This window comes from Centropristis striata, chromosome 4 (assembly GCF_030273125.1).
Source record: "Centropristis striata isolate RG_2023a ecotype Rhode Island chromosome 4, C.striata_1.0, whole genome shotgun sequence".
Lineage (NCBI taxonomy): Eukaryota > Metazoa > Chordata > Actinopteri > Perciformes > Serranidae > Centropristis > Centropristis striata.
In genome coordinates, this window is record NC_081520.1 from 39,469,210 (window position 1) to 39,492,267 (window position 23,058).

General features: G+C 40.0%; 1 protein-coding gene across 1 annotated transcript in view; it reads left to right on the forward strand.

Annotated features, from left to right (window-relative positions):
* Positions 1 to 363: 363 nt before the first annotated feature.
* Positions 364 to 23,058, forward strand: part of dock10 (dedicator of cytokinesis 10) — a 106,989-nt gene continuing 84,294 nt past the window's right edge. Inside the window, exon 1 of the mRNA XM_059330681.1 lies at positions 364 to 573. Within this exon, the coding sequence (XP_059186664.1) occupies positions 466 to 573 (108 nt within the window). The 5' untranslated portion in view covers positions 364 to 465. The remainder of the gene's footprint in view (positions 574 to 23,058) is intronic.

A 23,058-nucleotide genomic window follows, 5' to 3' on the forward strand; every position in this document is an offset into this window, starting at 1 on the left:
TTAAAAAAAGAATAAAAAAATCTAATTAGGCTCAATGGAACTTAAAAATAGGCTGCAGTAGTGTGATAATTATGTTTCTTTTCAGATGTGAAGTTGAGAGATAACTACACTGCAATTGGTGCGTGTGGCCTTCAAAATAAAAGCCCGACTCGCATCCATCTCCCTCGGGTTTACAACAGATGTCTTAATGTGAAAGTCACAACCGGAAGTAGTCTTTTTGATTCGGTCAAGTTTGACATCAATTCCAGCTCACAGGCACATCCCCTGCACTCCGCGCTCTGCGTGTGTGGATTGACGGCGTGTGTGTGAAAGAAGCGTGTGTGTGTGCGTGTGTGTGCGCGCGTATGTGTGTGTGTGTAAACACAGCTCGGTCGGCTCATGTTAGGTGCGAGGACCAGGTCGGTGTGACTGCAGCAGACATTTACCAGGCTTTGAATCGTGCTCGGTGGCCGCTCAGATGAGGAGATGGCAGCCGAATCGACCCGGAGATTCACCAAGAACCTGCTGAAACCCGGGAGCGCGGCGGAGATACGGCAGACGGCATGCAACGCAGTCAGACACTCCGCAGTGACGGTGAGTCGAGCCGTATGAATTGTAAAAACATGGTGGTAGTGGAAAAACGCATCACCACCTGTGGGCCCCGAGCTTTGAGCGCCACCAAAAGCTTTTGCATCTGGAATTAGATCCAGCATGTAACCGCACCACTGCACAGTAGCTGGCAGATCTGACATTGGCATTCATGTTGCATCTTTCTTTGCAGGGGAAGAGCACAGTGCAGCACCGCTGTCTATTGATCATGCAGGGAATGAGGGGAACAATTCAATACATTTAAATGGATGAGTAGGTGCAGAAATCAGCACATTTATTTCCACTGTTGGGGGAAAAAAACCCGCTTATTGGCTGGTAATGTGGCCATAAAGTCGTAGAGCCTATCGTTTCCCCCTGTGGGTTGGAGTTTATTTCAGTGTGGCTTGATAGAGTGAATGAACTGCAGTAAATAGCGGCTCGGTAGTAGGATAGTGGGATGCCGCATGACACAGGCAGCGGTTTGCATCTGCCCAGCGGTGCACAGAAACACCAGAAAACATGGAGGGAGGGACGGAGAAAAGGGAAGAGATGGAGCCGAATTCGACCACCAGCGCTTGATTTACGACCAATTCTATAACCAGGCTATTTTAATGTCGCCAGTTGTAAAATGTATGCTCCAGTGGGTGTGTCACGCCTTATAATGAGAGGCTGTGATTGACACATAAGATATAGTGGGAGGAGGGGTAGTCCAGGAAAAACCAGACAAAAACACACACACACAAGGAGAAGGATTTGTGTTTTCATGATGTCCTTTTGACTCATCTGGCAGAGGACAAATCCTCCACCTTATGATTGTGTGTGTGTGTGCTGTAGAGATTAGCATACAGAAAGGTCACTCCACTCGAGTCTCTTTGCGGCTGTACTCTACATCCTCTTCACTCTGGTGTTAGTGTGTCAGTGGGACACAGGCATAGCAGAGCACAGTGAGAATTGATTGGAATAAAGAGGGAAAATGTAATATTACAGGGGTGCATGGCAGAAGAGCGGATTAAAATGGAAGAGAAGTGAATGAATGAATGAAGCTTTGCTTTTTCACTGGAAAAAAGACATTTTTTCATGAGCAGCCAGATGTTAACACTGACCCTGGGTCAGCTGGATAGAAAAGACACAGTAGAATAGCACAAGCTTTAAAATTACAGCTTTACTGACGTGATTCATTTGTCATGTCACCAATTGTGTTATTGATTGCTTTATTGGATGTAGACATTGACTGGTGGGTCACCTTGTATTGGTCTCATTTACACATGCTGCGCTGCAAAAATAAAACACTGAGCTTCACTTTTTTTTTTTTGCCTAAAACAGCTGGAGTCTGTGGTCTTCAAGCTACTGTACAAACAAATGAGTTGTTAAAAAAAGAAGCAGGAGATAAAACGGAGATAGATGGAGAGTCACTGAGCGAGAACATGTATAGTAAATCAGCCAATGGTGCTTTATGTCCCTCACTATTAAACACAAGCAAGCAGTTATGCTAATGAAGACATTATGTAGTTAAAAGTCTGTCAACATGTTTGCATTCTTCATTAAAATGCTAATTAATTTGTGGTGTATAGTGTACATGTAACTGAGCAGGCCAATTTCACATGAGCCATTTTGACATATTACAATAAAAAAAAAAAAGAATTTAATGATGATGGCTCAATTTCAATGTCTATCTATGTAGGTGTTGCTCATAGTTCTTTATCCCAGTAACATTATGTTATTTATCTTGGGTCAATCTAGAAACCTTATCTCCTGGACATAACTTTATATTAGCAGGCCACAACATAGCAAATCATTTAGTGTACTAGCCCTTTAACTCAGTATTCAAGCACAACTCTTAAACCTGAGCCTTTCCTGATACAAGTCTAAATACTTGCCTTGAAAAAAGATGTATTTAGTTGTGGTTCATGTGGATATTGCGTTGTGTCTGCATCAGAAAAAGAGTCTTATGCTCCAGATGTATTGCTACAGCTACCAGCTCTATTGCACAAGTGCTCAGGGGTTTTGCATCAAAGTGCCTGAAAACATCTGATCATTTATGCTCTCAGCTCAACATGTTATGTATTTATTCAATATTTGGTGTATTAAAAACATGCTAAAATAGCGGTGGGTGATATTGGTTAAACCTTCTATTCCAGTGTGTAATTTTATATCATATTATAGATATATACATCATGATGTAATGTATTTTCTGCAGTTAAAAAATCAAGGTACTTTATCACATCAGTGCAAAAAGCAAATCAAAGAACATTGTTGCCATGAGTAATTCCCGCTAGTTAAAAAGCAACATTGCCCACAACAGCCTCAATAAATATAACGAACTTTCCGATAGTTAACACGTTTATTTTCTCACACATGCATATGTTGTCAAATTGCCCGCCCCCTCTGCAGAATTTACCAGAACACCTAACCCATTTATAATAATAGTGTGAGGTTATTTGTGAGAACTGAAATGGAAACCAAGACTTTGATGTGTATCAGAATGTGCAAAGAAAGGCCCCTGGGTTTTTCAGTTTTTGCCACCATGCAGTGCAAAGGCTTACTCATGGTTTCAGTTCCTTCCCATATCGAGAAAAACCAATGTCTCTCAGGATGAGAAAAAGCCATAAATAATTACTTGATGTCATTTTACGTACAAATATAGGATGCAGGAATGTTGAGAGCAAGAGAGGGTGTGTGTGTGTGTGTGCATGTGTGTGTGTGTGTGTGTGTGTGTGTGTGTAAATGTGTAGGTATACCGCTTGTGTGCAGGTTAAGTGGGTGTGTAAATGTCTATAGGCGTTGTGTGTGCATGTGTGTGGACGTTTTTTTTGTGAGAGAGTTAATGCACAGGCTTTGTTAGGGGAAAGAAACCAGGTCAGCAGAATCAGGCCCTATGGCGTAACATTCAATGAAGCGTGAGCCTCTTTTTCTCTTTCACTGACCCCTCTCTTTTTTCATAGTAGCCAGTTTTTCCTCATTCACTTAACGCCACCCCCATCCGTCCATCCCTCCATCCCTCCATCTCTCCATGCCATTACTGTTTCAGATTTTTCTATATTTAAGTTGCTTCTGACACTGTTTTCCTCTGAATTTTTAACCACCCCGCTGCTCTGCATGGGTCCTCATTCAGGTTAGATCGGTTTCTGAGGTGTACGTGTACGTGTGTGTGTGTGTGTGTGTGTGTGTGTGTGTGAGAGAGTGTACAGCGTACGTGATACCTGGTAAATCCCCCTGATGCATGCTGCATTTTCCTGTGATGAAGTGCTCTGCGAAAGCAATCACTGCTTTCTGACTACTTCACTGTTTCTCATAGCGGTCAGCCCACCCATCCCCAAATATGCAGGCACCATGAACGGCTAGATAGATACAAGAACGAAGGATGTAGCCGTGGTTGAGTTTGAGGTTTTCAAAAGTACAATTTGTTGCTTCACTGACCGTAAGATCTTTTCCATTCCATCGTTTTTGGCCTCTGAGCTGCTGGACACCAAATAATAATGAAATTAAATCTAAAAATACATCAACATGTCCAATATGTGTTAATAAAGATAAAGATTTGTATCAAACATGCCTGAAATGCAGCATTTATATCACATTAACAACAAAATTAACAGTATTTTAGACCCATTACTGCTGGCACCAGACAGTGAAAGTGTTTATTATGACTCTCAGCAGCAGAAGTGAGCAGCATAGCAGTGTAGACACAAGTGCCATTCTTGTTGTGACTCTGGCTGCCTGCTGGGATGAACCACATGTCATACCATGCCTCCAGGATGCCAGCCACACAAACCACACAGCCAGAGATTGGGGCCAACATACCCACCCTGGCATCCTCTGTAGCTCACAGTTTATTTGCCCAGTAGCACAGCGGTGCTTGTATGCAGTCACCCTCACTGGTTGCTTAAGGCCATATTGATGCTCATGCATTTTTCCACATGGTAACCTCATGTCTGGTGCTATATTATCGTTGTCCTGTCTGTCCTTTGGCACCAATAGTTCTGCTCCTTGCATTTGGCAACCAAGGTGCCCTTATGCTACCACAATCATGCCTGGTCACAAATGGACTATTTTTGGTGTCCAATGCCAGGCTCCAGGCATTGACTGGGAATTTTCCATCTTGTTCCAGACCGGTATCTGTTAGAGATGGACCTGTAATCCCATAATGTGAAGGTATCGAGTGTGTGTAATCATGAGACCGGTGTTTTTTCCTGATCTAGCTTACTAACCGCAAATCATTTTGTGATTCTTTACACTGCAGCTCGTGACTACTGCTGACTGCTTACTGCCAAGCAAGTTTCAATTCTCTGCAGCTGTTTTTTCACATTTTACTGGCTGTGGCTGCAACTAACTAATTATCTTCATTATTGATTAATCCAACAAGATCTCCAACCTAAAGGACAGAATAGACCGGTTGTCAATACCATCCACAGCCCGCTTCCAATGATCCCACAGGTTTTCAATGATATTCAGGTCTAGGGATTGGGATGGCCATCCCAGAACATTGTACTTACTTCTTTGCATGAATGCCAGAGCAGATTTTGAGCAGTGTTTTGGTTGTTGTCTTGTTGAAATAGTCAGCACCAGCGTAACTTCATCTTTGTGACTGATTGTTGAACATTATTCTCAAGAGTCTGCTGATATTGAGTGGAATCCATGAAACCCTCAATAGTCTAGACGGATTTCAGAAAAAGGGCCTCCTATAAGAAGTGAGGAGCATTTATGGGTACAAGTCAGGAACCGGCCTACCTTACATATCTCAAGGGTGCTGAGTCCAAAAAAAATGGTTCCCAAGCGAAATTTTGAGTTTTTGACCTTCTAATTTGTATATCAAATGGCCAATTGCCCATCTTGCACAGTGATTAGACCATTTCCCCCTTAGTTTTTTTTGTAAGTAGGCAATCAAGATGAGGAAATTAAGTTTCTGGATCTATAGTCTAGGGTCAGAGCAAGAATATAGTGGAGACTCAGTGCCTTTTTTATTTATATATATATATATGCAAAATACCAACTGGAACATTTAAAAGTGATATTGATTGAATATTTATGTCGGCTTTAAAAAAACACACAAATAATGCTTAATTTCACCTTAAAAGTTGGTATTTTGCATATATATAAATATACATAAAGAAGACACTGAGCCTCCACTATATTCTTGCTCTGACCCTAGACTATAGATCCAGAAACTTAATTTCATTTCATCTTTGATTGCCTACTTACAAAAAAACTTGGGGAAAATGGTCCAACGACTGAGCAAGATGGGCAATTTGGCCGCCATATTGATATGTAAATGAGAAGGTCAAAAATTCAAAATTTCGCTTGGGAACCATTTTTTTTTGGATTCAGCACCCTTGAAATAAGTATTGTAGTTCCTGACTTGTACCCATAAATGCTCCTCACTTTCACTTTTTGGACAATTCCGTCTAGACTACAACCTTAACAAGATTCCCAGTACCAGCACTTCGCTACACAGCCCCACAGCATGATGGATCCTCCACCAAATTTTACTGTGGGTGGCAAGTGTTGTTCTTGGAGTCCTGTGTTCTTTCGCCACCATGCATAACGCCCCTTGTTATGACCAAATAACTCAATCTTTGTTTCATCAGTCCACAGCACCTTATTCCAAAACGCAGCTGGCTTGTCCAAATGTGCTTTTGCATACCTCAAGCAACTCTGTTTGTGGCGTGTGTGCAGAAAAGGCTTCTTCCACATCACTCTACCGTACAGCTTCTCCTTGTGCAAAGTGTGCTGAGTTGTTGACTGATGCACATTGACACCATCAAGATGATGCTGTAGGTGTTCGTTGGTGGTCTGTGGGTTGTCTTTGATCGTTCTCACCATCCTTCACCTTTGCCTTTTCAATATTTTTCTTGGCCTGCCGCTTTTGGCCTTAACAAGAGTTGTGTTTGTGCTCTTCCATTTCCTCACTACGTTTGAGAGATGCTGTGAGACCCCCATGTTGCCACTCTTCACAGGAGATTCAAAGAGAAAAACAACTTTCAATTGGCCACCTTAAATACCTTTTCTCATGATTTGATGCACCTGTCTGTGAAGTTCAAGGCTTGATGAGCTCACCAAACCAATTTTGTGTTCCAATTATCCAGTGAGAAATGATTAAAAAAATATTGTTGATTAACTAAATGATCACTAAAATACTTATTTCAGCACCATAATGGCACCAATGGCTGCCTTGAATTGAGGGCTGGGCGATATGATGATCCACTCCAGTATCTCGAATATATTCTAAAATATCAATCTCCTGGAAAACATTGATATGAATTATTATTGCAATATGAAATTACCTATAACAGGATAATATATTTTGTCAGTCACTGAGCTCAAATAGGTCTTACTTATGCATCGGAAACAAAAGAAACTAAGTCCAACTTGGTGTTTGTTAAATAGCTCAATCATTCTAATAATTCTGTCAGTAATGTCTCTTCTGCTTTAAAAACTGCCTGGAAGGTATGAAATCGCTCTAAAACCACATGCAGCAGTCTGGAAACTGGCTGACAGTGATGTAAAATATATGTGACTTAGTTAATGGGCTTAAACATGCAAAAAGCCTTTGGTACGCTGCTCCTTTACCACTGTGGTTCACCTCCACGCTCATGTGCATGCTCGCCTCACCAGAGCGCGAGTGTGTGTTCTTTGGCCTCAACACCGAAAAGAGAACTCACACAATCACACTGCAACAAATAGAAAAGCTGTTAAAGCTCAAGTGCTTTTCCTTCCTGTATTTTTTATGTGGTGTTCATATTTTACCCCCCTACCTTTTCATTTTCTCTCACTTGCTTTATCCCGTTTGTTATATAACTCCTCTCAGTTTATACTCTGGGGAAGGAAGAAAGAAAGGAAGGAAGAAGAGATATTTTATTTGAATTGTTAACAGTCTCCTCTTCTCTCTCTGGGAACAGGACTGTTTATTTTGGCTTGTCTCATCACATTAGTTTAATTTTCTGTGCTTTCTGTTAATGTGTCTGTACATCAGCCTTAATTTCTCTGTCTTCCGGGCTTAGACTAGTCATGTTGTGTCTGTATGTTTCTGTCCTTCTAGTAACAATACCACCACTGGGCATGTCTCTGTCTGTCTGGAGCTGAAATGTGTGTCAGACAGCGTGGAGCATAGTTTGTTGGTGGGGGGCCACGTCTACCCGGCGAGAGCCAGTGACGTGTTGCTAAGGGGGGGCTCGCTCCTCGTGACGTATCATGTCGACTGCCTGGGATGCATTGTGCCTTTACTGCTGACTAGAGCACAGCCGATACTGGAAAATTATTTGATAAGCTACATGGTGGCCAATATAGTAAAACCTTGAGCTGGAATGAAAATAGACCTTTTCTGTGTGGATTTGCAATGTTTTTTCACCACTCTTATTACCCTTTTATTTGTCTTTTTCATCTCTAACTCTGTTTTGGATTGAGTTTTTATTACTATTTTATTCTATTTTATTTTATTGTTTTACTGTTTTTAGTATTTTATTCTTTTTATTGTTTTTATTTATACCCAGTTGTGTATGATTTATTCTATTTTAATAACTGTACAGCACTTTGGTCAACTGAGGTTGTTTTTAAATGTGCTGTATAAATAAACTTTGACTTGACTTTGAGTTGACTCTGCAAACATACCCAGAGAGCTAATTTCTCAAACAAAAACTTTATTAAATAATATTTAACATTGTTCCACATTATCATACACAGTTGCCCATAAAGTTTGAATATTTTTGCTTCCGGACACAATCCTCTGTTCATTGTGGTTTCATTTTCATTGTGATATGTTTCGAAAAGATTGATTAATTCAATTTTAAGAAGATATACACTTTATCTGTCAATTATAAATCACATTGTCACAATCATTTCATGGAAAGAGGTAAAAAAAAAATATTATTCTGACTTTATGGGCGACTGTGTTCATTATACAAACAATGTATTACATTGTCGGCAAATTCTATAAATGCCAGCTGAGAAAATAAAGAGTAAATCGGAATAAAATAGCTAACTAAATAAACATCATTACTGTTCAGTTTCAGTCAATTGCTGACTATAATAAAAAGAAAACAAAATAAATAGCTAACACCATTTCTGAAGCATACCAAGCCACAATTTCCCCATTATATGTTGTGTAAAAGACATGTTTATAACAGCACATATCTGACAGCATATACGCTGATGCAATATGCCTTTCATAGGCTAATATGGGCCGATAATATCAGTCAACCATTATATCTGTCGAGCTCTGCTCCTGACCTGCTGTGTCTGTTTGTTTGTGCGGCTTGTGGTTGCTCTGAAAACTAGAAACCTTGTAGCATGCATAAAGGTTTGTAGCTGCATTAGATCTGCGTCACTGTGGTTTCATCTCGATTTGACCACAGTGTCAGCGACGTTAATCAGGCAGCATGAAACACTAACTAATATCGCCGTCTCATGCGACTTAGTCTAACTGATAATGCTGAAAATCAATTGTCCCAGAGGAGAGAGAGAAAACCAGTTAGATAAACCAGTAATTAGTCGACTCTCCCACAGCCGTGCCTGCGTTACCATGGCAACAGAGAAAGGTCAATTTGGATGGAATTCTAACAGGAAGTGCTCCTCGTATATCTCCCCTTTTCCCCTTCTGATATATCTTATTTCATCTCATCCATTTCTCCTCTGTTCTCACGCTCTCATAAACATTTTTTTTCTCATGTGCGTGGCTGCTTATATTACAATAATTCTTTTAATTCCATCTCTAAGCCACCTCCTTCAGCAGCTAACTGAACGCCCACTCCATCTTTTATCATCTCCTGTGTTTTTATTTTTTAATCTATCTTTCTCTCTCCTCTCCTTTTGAGGTTATTGCTTGCACGGTGACAAGGATATCTGCACCGGTCCTGACATTTCTGTCTTGTATTACAGCTGGACAGGGAAAAGGTAGGACAGAGACAGGAGTGGAGCCGAAGCCAGAATCAAGCTTATAATTGGGTCAGACATCACCAATCTTATCATTTTATTGCGCTAGACTGTAAAGAGGGGAAATCCAAGAGGAAAATGAGGGCGAAAAGAGGAAGAGGGAGATTCGGTAGATCTGTTTCATCTCCCAGAGGAGCTCACACTGAGGCTTGACTAGATAACTTGTCCTCTTATAAACACTCTGTCTCTGTTTGTCCAGTTTGTGTGTCTAATCACAGGTTTAGCAAACCAATTTGATGTCTATCTGTATGGTTTTTGCACACGTCACGGTGTCTGGTTCGCATTTGCACACTCTTGTTTGAGTGTGCATGCAATTGTGATTATCTTTGTGCTATATTCATAACTTTCTATGCAAGCAACTTCCCAGGTCCCTGTGGACAGTCATGTAAGTGTTCCAGTTCTTCAAGAAAGTTGGTTTCTCAACACTCCAGGACAGAAAATCCAAACGCTGTGCTATTGTCTCTATTTCCATAGCAGAGTTGCATATGAAGCTGCTTCACAAATCAACAGAAGCAACATTTCCCTGCCTGCCAATACAGTTATTCTCTTACATAAGTTGCGGTTTTGGAAATCCTACAACAGTCTGATTGTATAACCATATAAATAAGACTAAAAAAATAGACTCTCCCAGCAAGAACAATTAAGAAAGAAGCTTTTGGCCTGTAAAATTGGATGGAACTATTAAAGGGGGCCTATTATACTAATTTTTAGGTTCACAGATGCATTTTGGGTTTCTACTAGAAGATGTTTGCGTGCTTTAATGTTCAAAAAACACTTTATTTCTCTCATACTGCCCACGCCGACTGCACCTTTTATACACAAACGCAAACTGTGTCATATACCGTATACTCCAATGAAATTTCGGAAAGGTAAGACGATATAAAAATACCGCCCAAGTGGTTGGATAAACAGAGCAGTTTAGATACATGGCACAAACTTCATCAGTTCGAGCCAAAAGTAGAAAAATGGTTGGAAAATTTCAGGTTTTTGCTTACAGAGATAACTTTCACAAACTTTAAATGCATTACTTGCCACATTATGTTGGAAATGGGCAACCTTGCTAATGGCATACATCATACAATGACATGTAAATACTTGAAAAAATTAAGCTCAGGTAAAAAAAACATAATTTCACACATCAAATGGCATATTTTTTTTAAATAAGTGTCACTAGTGTGTCTTGTATCAAGATAGATGATGATCCCTTCTTTCAAACTATTCCCCTCAGGGAACCCTTCATCATACTGTAGCTAAATTGGAACTGGTCTCCCCTCAAAAACGACCCCATAGGTCGTTTGTACAGGCAGCAAAATAGGACTCATATTAACGCTTGAGACTAAAGACTAAAAAATAAATCGATGTGATTTACACGTTTCTTGTATCAAGTTTTTACGTAACTATGTAGAACTACATTTCTTTCACAACGCCTTAAGCCCTTTACATACTCCACAACAACAGAGAAATGTGTTTGTTTTCTTGAGATGGCAAGAACAAGAAACGGTTCTTTTTGGCCAGGACATTTCATACTTCATGAGAAACTCCTGCAGAACTCCTGGGAAGTTCTCATAAGGCCTTCCTACTGCATCCACGGCTCATTCAAATTCAAATTTCTGACCAATCAAACAATAGCTCTTCACAAAAAACAAAGTTCTGCCCGGATGAACAAAATGACATCATTCTGTTCTTGTAGCCCTGTAGTTTTTGTCCTAAACGTAGATCAATAGTTTTTAGCTAAATTCACTGAAACTGTAGCCTTTTTACAACCCCGTACCGTGTGTGTAGGTTTGTTAACGTGTGTGCTATTTTTACAACACTCCGCTCTGTAACATGAGCCGCAAAACGCTCATATTGGTTGTTATGGTTGGTAACTACAAACAACTTATTCTGTTTGTAGTGGCAATTTTGTCCGGAAAAATATCAAAATTAAACTTAAAACAAACTTAATCAAAATGCCACTGATGCACCATGAGCGTGTGGTGTACGCAGGCAAAGAAGGTGACGTCCATGCATGATTGTTAGTTCCAAAGGTTTATTTTATCCATTGCGAGCAAGCAAACAAAAGAACAAAGAAACATGGCTCCTGCTGCCTATCTTCACGCTGGTAAAAAACCATCGGCCCACCCAGGTGCATGCCGGCCCTCTGCCTACCTACCTACCTATATAACATCAGGTGCCCACGGTGCCAACCTAAATTCCATAAAACACAAAATATAATATGTAAACTAAATATGCTAAACAATAATGATGATTAAACTAAACAATTAACTAGCAAAACAAAATATTATCAAAATAAACAAAAGTCTAGAATAATCAAACAATACTCATTGTTGATAATAAACTAAACAGACAACTAAATACTAACAAGAACTAAATAGCTCCAACACTGTTGTTTAGGTTGGAGATCTTGTTGCACAGAAACATGGCACTATATGACACTGGTCAAGCTCACACTACGCAAAGTTGTCGTAGTGTAATATCTCAAACTTGTACGTAATTTATTTTGCATCTGTGTCCCCTCTTGTGTTTCGTGACCTTTTTTTGTCGCGGATGCACCTCGTGTCTCGGTGTATGTCATATCTTAGATCGTGGAAGTGTCACCTCCGAGATTGTGCTCTTGCACGCTCAGTCAGTGTGGAACAGGATGTCATGCTCTCACACTTTACAGCATTTTGTGTCTCTGAATGAGTCGGTGTGCAGCTTTTCTGAGAAGCCATGCTGTGCAGTTTTTGCCTTCGCCATATGTGCTGCAAGCTAAATGTGAGATTTCATGAACATGGTGATACTTACCTCTTCTTCTCCTCCTGTCAAACCCTGTCTCCCTTTTTTATTCTCCCTCTTCTACCTCACTCCTGCCTCTCTCTGCTCTGCTCCCTCTCTGCATTTTTCAACACAAACTCCCTAATTGCCTACACTTCCTTTCTACTTCCTCATTCTCTCTCAAAATCAACTGGATTACATTCACCCGGCTCTTCAGTTCTCACTCCTTGTCATGTTGAGTGAAAGCTTCTAGTGTCACCGGTGTGTCTGTGTGTGTGTGTACATGCAGACAGGAGAATAGAAAAAGGGGGATTAGAGGAGATGAATGGCTCTTTGACATTTGTTATGACTGAGCTGCAGACGACTCCGCCGTGTTTGCCCGATAACAGTAGGACCGTGCACTGCCAGGCCTTGGTGTGTGTCAGACCCCATCTTCTCAATGACTCATTCAGATGGGACAGAGAAATAAAAGCAAAGAGAAGAGAGCACTGGGGGAAAAATCTGAGCCTGTCACTGTCACTAGTGACACTGTCTCTTGCTGAATTCCCCCACTGTTTGAACTCTGCGTGAGGCTGCACAGCTTGTGTGTGTGTGTGAGCACAGGAAATTCATTTTTTTCCTTCAATGCATGTAACCTTGTGGTGTCACACTGCCAGTTGTTGAATTGTATTAGAAGACAAAAAAATCTGTTTAGTCTAGGTAGGAACACAGGATAAAAAGAAAGTATGTGTCTGTCTTTTCTGCCAGTGTTTGTGAGAGGTCACATGAGAGGAGGAGGAGGAGGAGGAGGAGGAGAGAGAGAGAGAGGTCCCTGGGGCTCCATGCATTGTGCCAATGTACGTTTACAATAGGCTCTTTGGAGAGGCTTCACAGCCAGTGAACTGCTCCATTCAGACTTAGCTGACCAGGCTTTGCCTCACTGGAGCTTAACTTTTATCCCCTCTCTCTCTCTCTCTCCCTCTTTTTCTCTAAAGCTCTCCATCCCGCTTCACCGTCCTGCCCCGTACCTTTATAGACACCACGTCAACTCGTCCATCTAGGCTCTTTTCACGGCCCCCAGGGAAGGGGTGAGGGACGGGAGGGGAGGGGGGGAGTCCACTTCACATACTGGACTAAGAATAGTTCAGTGACTCTCTGGCGAGTGAATTGCAGTGTTGTGTCTCTCCCTCACTCTGCATTCCAGAGTAGGAGGCCTGAATATGCTGCTGCCATTACCGTCTGACCCCCATGCCCTGCTGCCCTTGCCCTGTTGTATCCACACACATACACACACACACACACTGAGCAGCAGTCATATGTGATGTGGACTTTCCCTCATTAACTGTCTCGGGCAGGGTGGGACAGAGATAGCACAGGATCTGAATCAGCAGGGATGAAAAGAAAATGTGTCCACCGTTCGTACAAGCCGCCTTCAAAGTCTATAAATCTTAAAACAGAACTGTTTTTTTGTTACATGGGTGAATCCTCTTAGGATCTTTTTGTCCCTTTTCTCTCTTGTGCCTGTCTAACTGCCTCCCCGCTGGCTTTGATCAACGCCGGCTGACCCGCCCAATAATCCCATCTGACCGTGTCTGTCCTCTTGGCCAACATGGTCTCACAGGAATCCGTGAAATAGCCACGGATTCGCTTAACTCAAAATCCGTGGAATAGCCACGGAATCGCTCAAATTTCCGTGAAACTGACACGGATTTCGCTACGATGCAAGTTAATGACAGTCATATTTTTCTGGCGAGATCTTCACCACAAAGTGATTATGTACATTCACTGAGTGAATATTTACAAAATAAAACATATATTTCTCGCTAGAAATGTGATCAAAATCCATTTTTATGCAGAAACTAAGTCAAAATATTGATTTTTCACTAAAAATGAGAGAACTGTCCGCTATGTTTTTTGTTCTGACCGCCGGAACCTTAAAAGTCACGTGACTTGGAAAAAACCAATAGCCACGGGATATGACTGTCATTAACTTGCATTGTAGCGAAATCCGTGTCAGTTTCACGGAAATTTGAGTGATTCCGTGGCTATTTCACGGATTTCTGTGAGACCAGCCTGTCTAACTGCCTCCCCGCTGGCTTTGATCAACCCGGCTGACCCGCCCAATAATCCCATCTGACCGTGTCTGTCCTCTTGGCCCTGGTGTCAGAAAGTAAAACCGAAAGAAGCAGAAACAAACGGCCATTATTAATATTTCACCACCAGTGCCCACTCCAGCTGCCCACATGCATTCACACATACACACAAGGATAAAAGTACACCCATGCATGCATGTGCACACATTATTATGTCTGCAGGGCCTAGGCCACTGTTGGAAATAGAACAGATAGTTTTCACTTACAGATAATGTGTGTGGAGCACTAGAAGACAGAGCATTGCTGGTTATAGCACAAGATAACTGGCTGAAAATAGATCGTTCAAATAGTTTCAAAATATAGCTTTTATCAACATGCTCAGCTGGTGAAATGCTGAATTAAAATATATATTCATCAGTGATGACTTCCTGGTAGATTATGATAATGTATGCTTTATTAATCCCCTTGGGAAAATTCAATTCAATTCATTCAATTTTTCGCTCTTTTGTTATATACAGTCATGGAAAAAATGATTAGACCATCATTTTCTTCAATTTATATAGTATGTATATTATAAGAGTTATATTTAAGAGCTGATATCTAGCCATTTCCCATGGTTTTCTTGATAATAACCAAATCATTATCAAGAAAACCAAGGAAAATGGCTAGATATCAGCTCTTAAATTAAACTTGTATGAGCTTTTTTTTGTTGTTATCATTATAATTTCCAAGCAAATGTACCTTTAGTTGTACCAGGCATTAAATGAACAAGAAAGCAAGGAGAAAACAAGGGTGGTCTAATATTTTTTTCCATGACTGTATACCCAAATTCCCACATATAAGAAAGGGAATGCATCCACTGAAACAAAAATGGATTTATTGTTATTCAAATAAATCAGATTTTATTTTAGTTCCAGCCCTAACTGATCTGTTTTCTGATTTATTGGGACTCATGAGGATGTAGTGGCAGCAGGGGAGCCGGTTTTGACTCCGAGATGCCAGTTCCACTCATTAATATCCTCCTTGACTGACAGAGAGTCTCTGACATGTGTCCCACAGGAGACACAATAAGTGAAGGGAGATACGGTAAAGATACAATACTCAGATCCATGATCGTCTATCTGGGATGCTGATGTTAGAAGGCGGGAGTCTGCTCTGTGTCTGTATGTTTCTTTGTGCGTACGTCAACTTGTGTGTACCTTAGATGTCAGCCAACGAGGTGAAAAGGGATCTGCAAAAGAAATGAGGGAGAAAAAATGTGGGGATTTTTTTAGGGGGGGGAAGGGGAAAGGTAAAAAGGAGGATAATAGATACAAAAACGCATGAGGAAAAGTCTTCAGAACAGCTGCGTCCTCGGTCTAAACTGGGACCTCGGGGAGAAGGAGCTGTGCTGAGTGGGCGTCTGGTAGATAGTTAGCGCTGGTGTGGAGGTTACACAGAGGTTACATGTAGGCTTTGTGTAGGTGTCACATGTAGGCGTCACGACTGAATGATTTATTGCAAACTAGGCATTCTAGTGGGCTTTTTCTTCACTGTGAGGGTGTAGACTGGGGGGGGTTGGCATAAAGTCTTATGATTTATTTCTCACTCTTGCAGGAATGATGTGACTGTAAGTAGCATATAAGCATTGGTGGAATGGTACATTTACTCAAGTACTGTACTTAAGTACAATTTTAACCCATTGACGCCTAAAACTTCCTGTAAAACCTCTGGGCGATTTTAAAATAAGCCCCTAAAACCTGAAGTTTTTCTGGAAATTCAACAGAAGTGTCAACGCTTCTACTAAATAATAGATTTTCAGCCTCTGTAGCAGATAGAAATGAAATTCAAAAAGTATTTGAGAGCCTATACAAATACTACAAAACGACGTAAACGCTTTCCAGGCTTCAATGGGTTAATGTACTTGTACTTTACTTGAGTATTTCCATTTTATGTAACTTTATACTTCTACTCCACTACATTTTGAGGCAAATATTGTACTTTTTACTCCACTACATTTAGCTACTAGACAGCTTTAGTTACTTTTCAGGTCGAGATTTAACAGAAAAAACGTGATAAATGTAAAGTGATGAGACCTTTTTTTTTTTTTTTTTTAATAAAATAAAAACCTCCTAACAGTATATTTAGTTACTTTAGTTACTTTTCGGGTCGAGATTTAACATAAAAACATGATCAGTTTAAAATGATTAGATATTGTTTTAAATTAAACCTCATAACAGTATATTAAGTAGTTTTTCTCTCATTACAAATGAAAACGCTGCTTACATAAATGCAATGATACAAATAATCTAATAATATATTTAGAATATAAAACAATCTGAGTGGGTCCATTCTGCGTAGCATGTACTTTTACTTTTGATACTTTAAGTACATTTTGATGCTGATACTTTTGTACTTTTACTTCAGGAAGTTTTGAATGCAGGACTTTTTCTTGTAGTGGAGTAATTTCACAGTGTGGTACTAGTACTTTTACTTAAGTAAAGGATCTGAATACTTTTTCCATCACTGCATATAAGCATAGCATCCATTGTGCTGGTATGTGTTTCTGGCAAGTCTGCATAAAAGTAAATATTGGCTTATGGGCCTGATTTAGGATGAATATGGCAGGTTCAGAGTGAGGACACATTTTTCAAGCTCACAGAGTTACAGGAAACAGAAATCATTAGGCATAATTGCCCGAGGAGTCGTTACGGTTTCCGAGTGTCAGAGGCTCAGACATGCAGTGGAAGTGGAAGAGAGTTTGAGAGTGTTTTTAGAGTTTGACTTGGCCAACGTGACGGAGTCTGTGAACTGTCTTATTGGTTGGAGGCTCTCTTACCTGGACAGGAAACAAGAGAGGCCTAGCAGCTGTGCAAATGGCCCAGATAAGATCAGAGAGAAACAGCGGATACATGGCTGGGCTGAGAGAGAAATCATGACTTCTGTATTTGAGCTGTATTATTATTATGTTGCTGCAGTGCTCTTTCCAGTAATATATCATAATATCAGGTTTGATGAACAGATTAATGTGGGCAAAAGGGACTTTTTTTTCTTCTTTCTCGTTTTTAATGAATGTTCTCTCTCTTTTGCTCTGCTCCCTGCTGTTACCTTAAACCTTTCCTGTAGTACGAGCTGCTTCTTTATCTGTGTTTCTCATTTAAAGCGTAAAAATAACAACAGAACAGCACTGAAGGCAGTTTTTAAAGTATACCCGTTACCCCACAAACCAAAGCAAAGCTTTACAACCTTATGAAGGATGGGTATTATCGCAAATATTTATTGCAGAGTGCATAAGACGCCGGTGACCTCAGCCGTCTATGCTTGATTGCTGAGGCCCGAGACGGGACAGGAGGGGGGGGGAAACAGCAGGGAGATATGGAGAGATGCCACGTGGGAGACTGAATAAATGAGGCACCAGCTATGTGACAGAACAGCAACTGTGTGTTTCTGAATGGATGCTAAATAATACTAGTCCAGATTTTTCTCCTATGATGCATTTAATGAACATGTGAGTCAGTGGGTGAATGCTAAAAAGAAACAGGCAGGTAGAGTGGTACAAGATGTAGTTTTCATTGTTTCATCCTTTCAAAAAAAAGCCTAAAAGTGGGGTCTACAATCAAAGAGTGTGTGTGTGTATATATATATATATTTATATATATATATATGTATATATATATATATATATATATATACAGTACAGGCCAAAAGTTTGGACACACCTTCTCATTCAATGCGTTTTTCTTTATTTTCATGACTATTGACATTGTAAATTCATCAAAACTATTAATGAACACATATGGAATTATGTACTTAACAAAAAAGTGTGAAATAACTGAAAACATGTCTTATATTCTAGTAAGCAAAGGGTGGTTACTTTGAGGAATCTAAAATACAAGACATGTTTTCAGTTATTTCACACTTTTTTTGTTAAGTACATAATTCCATATGTGTTTATTCATAGTTTTGATGCCTTCAGTGAGAATCTACAATGTAAATAATCATGAAAATAAAGAAAAACGCATTGAATGAGAAGGTGTGTCCAAACTTTTGGCCTGTACTGTATATATATATATATATATATATATATATATATATATATATATATATATATATATATATATATCTCCTCTCCTGATGCACCCCTGAGGACCACAAATATAAAAAAGTAATCTACTGTTCGAAATAAAACCTCAGATGAAAATGAGCGCACATTTAATGAGTGTAACTACTAATCTGCTGATTAAACTGACCACAAGACCAGATGTGTCAACATCTGGGTGGCTTATCACCATGGTAACAGGGTTTCTAGGATGTTCAATGTAAACCCATTTCCGAGTATGTACTTTGTCTAGGGCTGCAACACACTAATATTCTTAATTAGTGCTGAATCTGTTTATTATTTTGCTGATTAACCGATTCGTTGTTGGGTTTATACAATCTGCCAGGATTTCTCAAAGCGCAATAAGACACCCTCTAATGTCTTGTTTTGTCCACAACTCAAAGCTATTCAGTTTACTGTCATAAAGAAGTAAAGAAACCAGTAAATGTTCACATTTAAGAGGCTGGAATCACTCTTTTTTTTTTTTTTCTTAAACTGATTCACCAGTAATCTAAATAGTTTGCAATTAATTTAATAGTTGACAACTAATCAATTCATTGACTAATCTGTGCAGCTCTAACAGTGTCCCACTCAGAGTCCATAAATTATGCAATAAACAAAACAATAAATATTTATTTATTGACGTTTTAAAAACAGATTAGTCTCTGCTTCCAATTACTATAATTCTACTCTTGATTGCTTACTATTTAAAGCTCCTCATCTGTCTGACCTAACATGCTGCCTGATTGTCTGTTATAGATATCCACTTATATACTTTTCCTGTGAACCGTGCATGTGTGTGTGTGTGTGTGTGTGTGTCTGCATTTTGTATTTATCTCCCCTGAATTGTAGGAAAAAGTAGACATACTGTAAAGAAAAGAGTTGTCTGGAGCAGCTATTCTCAACCTTGGGGTCGGGACCCCAATTGGGGTCGCGAGATGATTTCTGGGGGTCGCCAAATCATTTTGGAAGTCAGCTCTGTCTCCACTGTGTTAAAGTGTTCATGTGTTAATGTGTTTTAGTCTTTTTGGTCATTTAATGTCTTTTTTTGGTCATTTTGTGTCTTTTTTGGGTAACTTTGTTTCTTTTTTCGTCATTTTGTTTCTTTTTTCTGGTCATTTTGTTTCTTTTTGGGTAATTTTTTTGTCTTTTATTGGTGATTTTGTGTCTTTTTTTGGTGATTTTGTGTCTTTTTTTTTGGTAATTTTGTGTCTTTTTTGGTCATTTTGTGTCTTTTCTGGACATTTTGTGTCTTTTTTGCTCATTTATTGGTCATTTTGCGTCTTTTTTGGTCATTTTGTGTCTTTTCTGGTCATTTTGTGTCTTTTTTGCTCATTTTGTGTCTTTTGCTAATTTTTTGGTCATTTTGTTTCTTTTTTGGGTGATCTGAACTGTGCGTGTGAGATTGTGTTCAGTGAGCGGGGGTCGTGGACAACATGCATGTTAAATTGGGGGTCGCGACTCAAAAAGGTTGAGAACTACTGGTCTGGAGGGACGATAAGATGGATGACAGGAGAAAAGGTGCGGTTGGTTGTTGTGGTGAATATTTAGAGGTAGATGAGTCTAAGGAGAATGAATGGAAATTTTTAACAATGCCTCCCCCCTTCCCGGCAGTTTTCTACTCACCAACTTCCCCTCCCATGTTCTCCCCTCTCTCTCTCGCTCCCTCCCCCAACATCCCTCCTGCCTCAGGACTTTAGTTTTCAGTAAAAGACATTTTAATAGCTTCCTTTTCCAAACAAACCAGCTGCCAGAGGAGCAGATAGTATCTCTGGCTCAGAGCGCCTCCTGGAGGTCATTCATTAAACACGTAGCAGTGAAGACGACGACACTGAGGTGTGGAGACTGGCACCCTCTCATCCTCCACACAGCAGCCTGCTGTGTCCAGCTCTCAGCACTAGATGGCATTGGCAGTGTGCTCTGAACTCTGCTCTTCCTGTTTCCTGCTCCAGGGAAAGAGTTCAATTTGAAGCCAGATATTGAACAGTCTTTAGGTTTACAACATGATCTTTGAGTCTTTTTGGTCATTTAATGTCTTTTTTTTGGTCATTTTGTGTCTTTTTTTGGTAATTTTGTGTCTTTTTTGGTCATTTTGTTTCTTTTTTGGGTAATTTTTTGGTCATTTTGTGTCTTTTTTGGTCATTTTGTGTCTTTTTTGGTCATTTTATGTCTTTTTTGCTCATTTTTTTGTCATTTTGCGTCTTTTTTGGTCATTTTGTGTCTTTTCTGGTCATTTTGTGTCTTTTTTGCAAATTTTTTGGTCATTTTTGATCAGATATTGCACAGTCTTTAGGTTTACAACATGATCTTTGAGTCTTTTTGGTCATTTAATGTCTTTTTTTGGTCATTTTGTGTCTTTTTTGGTCATTTTGTTTCTTATTTGGGTAATTTTTTGGTGATTTTGTGTCTTTTTTGCTCATTTTGTGTCTTTTTTTGCTCATTTTGCGTCTTTTTTGCTCATTTTGTGTCTTTTCTGGTCATTTTGTGTCTTTTTTGCAAATTGTTTGGTCATTTTGTTTCTTTTTTGGGTGATCAGATATTGCACAGTCTTTAGGTTTACAACATGATCTTGTTGCACACGTAAAAAGTGGCTCTGATTCTTTTGTGCAATTGCGTTATTGCATGCAAATACTTATGGCATGGTTGCATTTGTAGGGATCATTTGCACCAAACAACAAAGTGCTTGTTATTTCCTCCATTAGGTCTCTTAAACAATTAAGACAACTGTGCACATGTGACGTGGCAGGCACCTGCAGAGGAGGCAGAAACAAAAACAAATCCAATATGTGTGAAATAGAAGACAGAGTAGTTACAGTGAAAGCAAAAGCTCTGGAGGAGCAATAAAATCAAGACCAAAATGAGTCAGAATCCAGAAAACCCCTCCAGTTTAAACAGAAGTGTTTTGCTTGAACAGAAAAAGTCTTACATCTGCAGCTCTGTGGAACTATTTTAGATACTAAAATGACAATCAAAAACACAAACTTGCCACAGCTGCAGCACTGCAGGCTACAACCATAAATGTATACAACCACCTGAAACAACATCAGAGAATACAATATGGTGGAGCACTCAATGCCAGAAAATACCTTAACCCCAAAACATCTGACAAATGACAGGTACATGTTATTACATATCATTTTGTCTTAAATCATTCATTATCTACAGAAGCTGGTGTGTAGTTTAGACCTCAGTCTGTCTTCCTGTTTGTGCAAGAGATAGTGTGCTGTGGTGTTGCATCTGCAGGCTGAGGTTTTTCTGAGAACAGCATACCAGGATGAGTTTGAGACAATATTAGCCTCACTAGCAACTGTAGAGTTAGAAATAAATATCACAGCATGTACATAGAGACATCTTGAGCTGTGAGAAAGTCTTATGAGCAACTGCAGAAACATACCATAGAACAGCTATTCTCAACCTTGGGGTCCCGACCCCAATTGGGGTCGCGAGATGATTTCTGGGGGTCGCCAAATCATTTTGGAAGTCAGCTCTGTCTCCACTGTGTTTTGGTCTTTTGGTCATTTAATGTCTTTTTTTGGGGGGTAATTTTGTGTTTTTTTTTGTCATTTTGTGCCTTTTTTTGGTCATTTTGTGTATTTTTTTTGGTAATTTTGTGTCTTTTTTGGTAATTTTGTGTCTTTTTTTTGGTCATTTTGCGTCTTTTTTTGGTCATTTTGTGTCTTTTTTGGTCATTTTGTGTCTTCTTGGGTGATCTGAACTGTGCGTGTGGGATTCTGTTCAGTGAGCGGGGGTCGCGGACAACATGCATATTAAATTGGGGGTCGCGACTCAAAAAGGTTGAGAACTACTGCCATAGAAGATGTCCATTCAAAAAACTGTATTTTGTACATTGTTTGCAGTTGAGTTTCAAAGAAACTGGCCCCAGATTAACTTTATCTGGAAGTATGAAGTCTCCTCCTGGCTGTATTTTCTTCTTCTGGGTTCTATGAATCATTTTCTTTCTATCCAGTTGGAGAACTTTCTCCGCCTCTGTAGCCTGTCGGAGAGAAACACTGCATGTGTGCGTGCTGTGTGAGAATAAGGGGAGGACGTATTGCAGCCAGAGAAGAGGTTGACCCCGTGTCCCTCTTGTTGCTCTGTGACTGCCAGGGGCCAAGCTGTATTTCGCTGAGAACCCTGCACCCTTGAGTGACAGCATCCTTCCTGTTGTGGTCACCATGGGAACAGGAGAGTGTTTTCCCAAGTAAACTCAGTGAAGCTCTGCACCACATCAAACACGGCTGCCATGAGTCAGCCTGCAGCGCTACAGGGAACCTAACTATAGCAGAGCTAACTGCTTACAAGGCAGTGTGCAGGTCTTTTAATGGACTGTGGTTTCCTACTTGGCCTAGTTGGCTGAGGTATTTGAAGTCAGTAAAATGGGTTGTGTTTGTCTTTTGTCTAAATAGTTAACCTCTGCATGTGCAGCATGTACACACATACATCAAACTGCTGCAGATCTAGTGTGTAAAACTGCCACTTTGTCACCGTCAGTGTTGTTCAGCAGAGTAACAGGAGGATTACAGAGGCCGAGGCTGTACAGCTGGAAAGCATTAACTCTCTCACAAATGATGGCAGCACACTGCCCTATACACCCCGATGATGTCATCCCTCACAAAGGTTCAGACTTAGACACAGTTTAACCTCGGTCACATGAGGAAGCAC